Raw genomic sequence first — 5,218 nt, 5'->3', positions numbered from 1 at the left:
GACCAAGCTCATGGAAATTCACAAGGAACAACGATGTTCAAGGATGCAAAGGCATTTGCATACAAGAACATGTTTGATTAAATTAACATGAAGAACAATGGAAGCGTCACTAGTACATACTAGAACCTCAGTAGTGGTGGTTGTAAACACATTTGCATTGGCTCACACATAGTCTCCTCTACCACTCCACGCATCGCTCACATCTGTCTATATTAGAGTTTGATTCCCCACATATTATCCTACACCAAGCATACATTGATTATTTGAGGCCCTAAACAAATCCAAATTAAAAAATTGACAACTACAAAGTTTAATAACTTTTCAAGATCTATAACTTTTATATTGGTAGTTTCTTCATCCAAGGTCGTTTGCAAAATTTGAATTTCAAATTTGACAAATTCAAAAGTAGTTTTCGATGACAAGATGATTTTAAATAAAAAAGTTATCAACTACAAAGTTTCATAACTTTTCAAGATCTTCAACTTTTATTTTGGTGGTTTTTTCATACGAAGTCATTTGAAAAAAAAATCAATTTTAAATTATTTCTAACATGAAACTGCCTCTAGAAATAAAAGACCACCGCTAAGAGAAATTATTTGTGCACTAGTGTGTATCAGATATGTTCAATTAACTAAATGATATTGTGAATTAGAAGGGCACCCCACATGTTGTAGCGGGAATGCAGATGATTTGGATAAAATTAGACTACTTATACATAGTTATATGAAGGATAAACTATCACAATGGATGTTAGTGGATGTTGTGGCACGCTGATATGAAGAACTAAATGCATGTTAGTGAATGATATGGTCCGCTGACATGCTTGAATGATGATATAAATATGATAATTGTATGTGCTAGTGGATTGTTGTTTGGTTAAGGTGGATACCTAGCATGAAAGATAGACATGCTAGTGGAGTTTGCACATCTAAGATATATATAGGTATAGAAGAGCTTAAGGGGATTAGTTTCAATGTGCCAAATGTTAACTTCCCTCACAAATTTCTTAGGGGTGTGTTTGGTTGGGGATGAATTACATACTAATAATCATTTTTGATAAGTGCTAATACATTGATTAGTGCATGTTTCATGTGCTAATTAGGTTATTAGTGGTGCTAATTAACATATTTGTTTTTAATTAGTGATTATCATGACAAAATTAGTATTAGTGCATATTTATTAGTGTCTAATTAGTTTTATTTTTAAAATAATAGATATAATTAGTTAACTACTCTCTTTCATCCACTTTCATTCATCCAACCAAACAAAAAAAATAACTTGTTCCATCTATCCAACCAATGTATCATGAATATCCTTATCCCAATATCCATAAATCGCCATATTTCATCCAACTTCGTCCTAAAATAAAACGCACCCTAGCTAAACCTACCTAGTGCATACCTCTATTTTGTGTCTATAATTTTTATGTTGTTTAAGCTCGTGACTCATGATCATTCGCTATTTCATTTTGCTTAACTCAGATGGAGGAATATGATGCATTCTCCCAATGGAAGGTGAGTGGTGCAAATTGCAAAAAAAAAAAAGGAAAAAGAACTCCCAATGGAAGGTGAGTGGTTGAAATTGCAAAAGGGAAAAAAAAGACAAAGAAGGTTGAAAAAGAAAAAAAACGAAAAGGAAAAAAAAGACAAAAGAAGGTTGAAAAAGAAAAAAAACGCCCACCGTGGGGCTCGAACCCACGACCACAAGGTTAAGAGCCTTGCGCTCTACCAACTGAGCTAGACGGGCTCACGTAAATTATTTTAGTGTTTCTGCTTTAGTCTATTGCTGTAGATATATTCACCAAGGTTTACACTATTACTATATACTGCAGAAAATAACTGACGGGTTCTGATGCTTCTGAACTACGAGTCTATGTAAGCACACTCCTAAACAACCCTATGCAATAATCGTCCTTCAAAAGGTAACTCACTCTCACTCGCCCATATATCATGTATTTTCTGTACAGATCCGAGAGACACTATTACTTTCGCAAAAACGTCACAAATTTTGTGAATCACTCCCGTTCCACTTGACACTGCCACTCTGCTTAGCCTGCTGATCCATCAGACCCTTTTCATCATCATCGGCATCAAAATCTTCCTCGCTGTACTCCATATCGATCACAGTGGCGTCATCCTTCCTTCCAGAATAATGACCCCCTATCCCATGACATCTTTCCAGTTCAATCTGCTGGAGCTCTGAAGTGATCAGAGTGTCCATCCTTGCCCTCTCCCTGTCGCGTGGGTATGTCCGGTACAACAGGGAGTAGATGAAGCAGCAAAGCAGCATGGGTATGGCGATCGACGTGTATAGAGCTTTGGCTAGGGCATCAGCATTTGATTTATCCCTGCCAACATTGTTATCTGCAGCTCCATAGGAGATGGGATTGTAGCCATAAACATGCTCAGCTAGAAACCCAACAACTGGTGGAGCAAATGAAGCTAAAACTGACTCAAAAGAACGGTCCAATGCATAGATACTTGTTCTTGACCTCTCAGGTACAATCTCAGCAAATATCGGGCTGCACATTAAATAGAATCATTATTGCCAGCACACAAGAATTTCATGGAGCTACTCTTGCATGTCATAAAATATATTGCATGCCTAGTAAAAGTTCAGTAAAGTACTAATGCAGAAATGGATTCCCTGTGCACACTTTTGAGTTGATAATATGTTCAGCAACGAATGAATCAAATAAAAGGTGAAAATGTACTTGCTTGTTAGTTGCAGGACCGTTCCAGGAGATGCTCAGCCCCATAATAAACATGACAAGTCCATGCAAGAAACCAGAAGAAGAGTTATCAGGGAGCCCCAAAAGCAATAGAGCAGCCAGTGGAATAGCAGAAGCCGAGCTTATCTGTGACAGGACTATTCGACCAGAATCTGGGAAGCGAGTAGCAAAGTGATCCCCCATCTTTCCACCTAATAGCCCTCCAAGTGAGCTTGCCAGTGCAAATGTTGTTATGAGGAGTCCAGTTTTGTTATGTGTAAACCCCATCAACTCCAACCACATCGGGGCAAAGGCCAGGGCAGACCATGGAAACGAGCCTGTGACACCCTGAGCCACAATGATCTGAAATGATGAGATTTTTACAACAGCCTTGGCTTCTCTCAGTAAATCCTTCATCTCTGCCCATGCAGACTTGCCCAACAGCTGCTCGCCACTTTGAACATGGAGGAAATGAGGGTCCACTGCGAATAGGCCAACCAACACACCGACTACAACACTTATAAGAGCAACAATGTGAAATGCTACGCGCCAACCGGCAATACCCATGACTGTGGTTGATGCTAGCATCAGGGAAAACAATCCACCAATAATTGAACCGATGTTGCCCGTGAGTTGAAGCCATCCAAATGCGGCGCCTCGAGTATTGTCATCAGAGCAATCTGCCACTAGAGATTGGATTGCTGGGGTGACAAGTGCTAGGCCAATACCATTCAAACCTCTAGCTATCGCTACCTGCTCAAAAAAAAAAACATTTTTCATGCACACATGTTCTCATCTTTTACTTGTATACAAAAAATTATTATTATTTTGAGGACTAAAATTTGACTGCATAAAAATTGATGTGGCAAAATATCAAGCAAACTAAATTCAAGGTTTTCAATCTTCAAAATCAGTTTTGATTGCAAACAATGATATTCATGGAGATCCAACCAGATTTTCATACAACAGGTTCAAAGTTAAAAAAAATTATATTCATGAGAAAAATGGCAGAGAAGGTTCCCACTTCAAAATTTGGAATGGAAAGAAGTAAAACATTAATTTCATGGATATCAGATAATTTATGAATATAAACATGGAATAGACATAAATCAACCATTAATAGTCATGGATATGGCAGTTCTACTTTCCTTATATGTTTCGATTTTGCCATATTGAATGCATCACTAAATTTTTAACTGAATTAAATAATAGTTCAGAGTCATCAGGAGAAACAAACAGCAAAAATTTCGTGCTAACATTTTATTCTAAATTTGGTTTCCTATAGCATCTCAAATTTGACTGCTGATACGAGCGAAGAGGGTGCCCAAAGCCACACAGGAATCTAAAGCGAACCTTCACCAGCTTTTTGGCCAGTAAAGCCTCGACAGCGAAAGCACAGAATTATCAGCGGATGAACCAAAGTAGCGTACCGAAGCATATACCGCTGAGGATCCGCACAATCGGACTGGTGACCTACCAAATTCGTGGCAAGAGATCCCACGCCAAGAGAGAAAAAACACGCCGCGGGACAAAGATAAAGTAGGGATTTTCTAGGAATGGACGGACCTGGGCGAAGGTGCCGGAGACGGCGACGAGGAAGGTAGCGGCGGCCCAGAGAAGCGCCCCAACGGCGACAACGTGGGCGCGGTTGTAGCGCACGGCGGCGTAGGCGGCGAGCGGGTAGCAGGCGGCCTGCACGGCGGAGCGGTAGAGCGTGAGCCCGCCGAGCGCGACGGGCGTGGCGCCCAGCGCGTCGCCCACCTCCCGGTACACGGCCGGCAGCAGCGCCTCGTCGGCGCGCTCCATGATGGCCGCCAGGTTCACCAGCGCCAGCGTCCGCCTCCCCGCCTCCGCCGCCATGGGTCCGCTGACTGACTGGTCCGCGCGCGAGGCGAGGCGCCCCTGCTGCACTGGACCTGGCTGTGGGGAGCAGCAAGCAAGGAAGGGCGGTGGCGTCCTTTTTTTCGCGAGAGCGGCGAGACTTTTCGTGGAAAATGTTGGTCGATAGAAACGTCGTGCAGTACAGCTACTACAGCAGTGGGTGACGTCAGCTCGCCGGCCGGACTTTGGCCTGATCTTCGGTTTCATTCCGCGTGTCCCGGAGCACGAGTGACGTGTTTCAGATACTCGGAATATTCAGGTCCGGAGGAACGTTGTGGTGTGGGCTTTGACTCTCCAAAGTCCAAACCCGTCATGGGCTTGGCCCAACTTGTACGTACCAAGAGCTGATTATCAAAGCCCATTCTTACAAACTAACTTGTCCACGATCTCCAGTCAGATCAGGCCCAAGCGTCCCAGGAGGAAAATCCTTCGGATACGGCAAGACGAGCACTGATGACCGTGACTCGTCAGGGAACATCCCTTCCTGCACAACCGGGCCCGCAGGACAGAGTTGTGGGTCCCACTGGGCCCCAGTGCAAGGCTTTGTTTCAATCTTCCTAGGCCAGTGGCCCACGGCAGAGGCAGGATAGGACTGTCCTGCGCTTTTGGAAGGGCCCCAAGGCTAGG

At 42.9% G+C, this 5,218-nt stretch overlaps 1 protein-coding gene and 1 non-coding gene across 3 annotated transcripts; both read right to left on the bottom strand.

Annotated features, from left to right (window-relative positions):
* TRNAK-CUU lies at positions 1,674-1,746 on the bottom strand. Its single transcript has one exon. It is a non-coding gene; the product is annotated as a tRNA-Lys (tRNA).
* On the bottom strand, positions 1,747-4,726 carry LOC8056178 (hexuronate transporter). Of its 2 annotated transcripts, none has more exons than XM_002460099.2 (3): positions 4,277-4,716; positions 2,718-3,463; positions 1,747-2,521 (listed from the first exon to the last, which is right to left on the bottom strand). In XM_002460099.2, exons 1-3 carry the CDS (start codon positions 4,568-4,570, stop codon positions 1,999-2,001), a joined length of 1,563 nt encoding a protein of 520 aa, XP_002460144.1. In that variant the 5' UTR covers positions 4,571-4,716; the 3' UTR covers positions 1,747-1,998. The 2 variants fall into 2 exon arrangements, with proteins under 2 accessions (XP_002460144.1, XP_021307895.1); XM_021452220.1 differs by having other exon boundaries at positions 2,359-2,521; positions 2,714-3,463; positions 4,277-4,726.

This window comes from Sorghum bicolor, chromosome 2, assembly GCF_000003195.3.
Source record: "Sorghum bicolor cultivar BTx623 chromosome 2, Sorghum_bicolor_NCBIv3, whole genome shotgun sequence".
In the NCBI taxonomy this organism is placed as follows: Eukaryota; Viridiplantae; Streptophyta; class Magnoliopsida; order Poales; family Poaceae; genus Sorghum; species Sorghum bicolor.
The sequence above is the reverse complement of the archived record's forward strand: the minus strand, read 5'-3'. Positions and strand labels throughout refer to the sequence as shown.

What these genes read in the sequence shown, in the direction of transcription:
- LOC8056178 (XM_002460099.2), bottom strand. Translation starts at nt 4,570, where the DNA reads ATGGCGGCGGAGGCGGGGAGGCGGACGCTGGCGCTGGTGAACCTGGCG. An exon ending in TCTCCGGCACCTTCGCCCAG is followed by an intron (nt 3,464 to 4,276) that starts GTCCGTCCATTC and finishes TTTTTTGAGCAG; the next exon opens with GTAGCGATAGCTAGAGGTTT. An exon ending in AACGGTCCTGCAACTAACAA is followed by an intron (nt 2,522 to 2,717) that starts GCAAGTACATTT and finishes TTTAATGTGCAG; the next exon opens with CCCGATATTTGCTGAGATTG.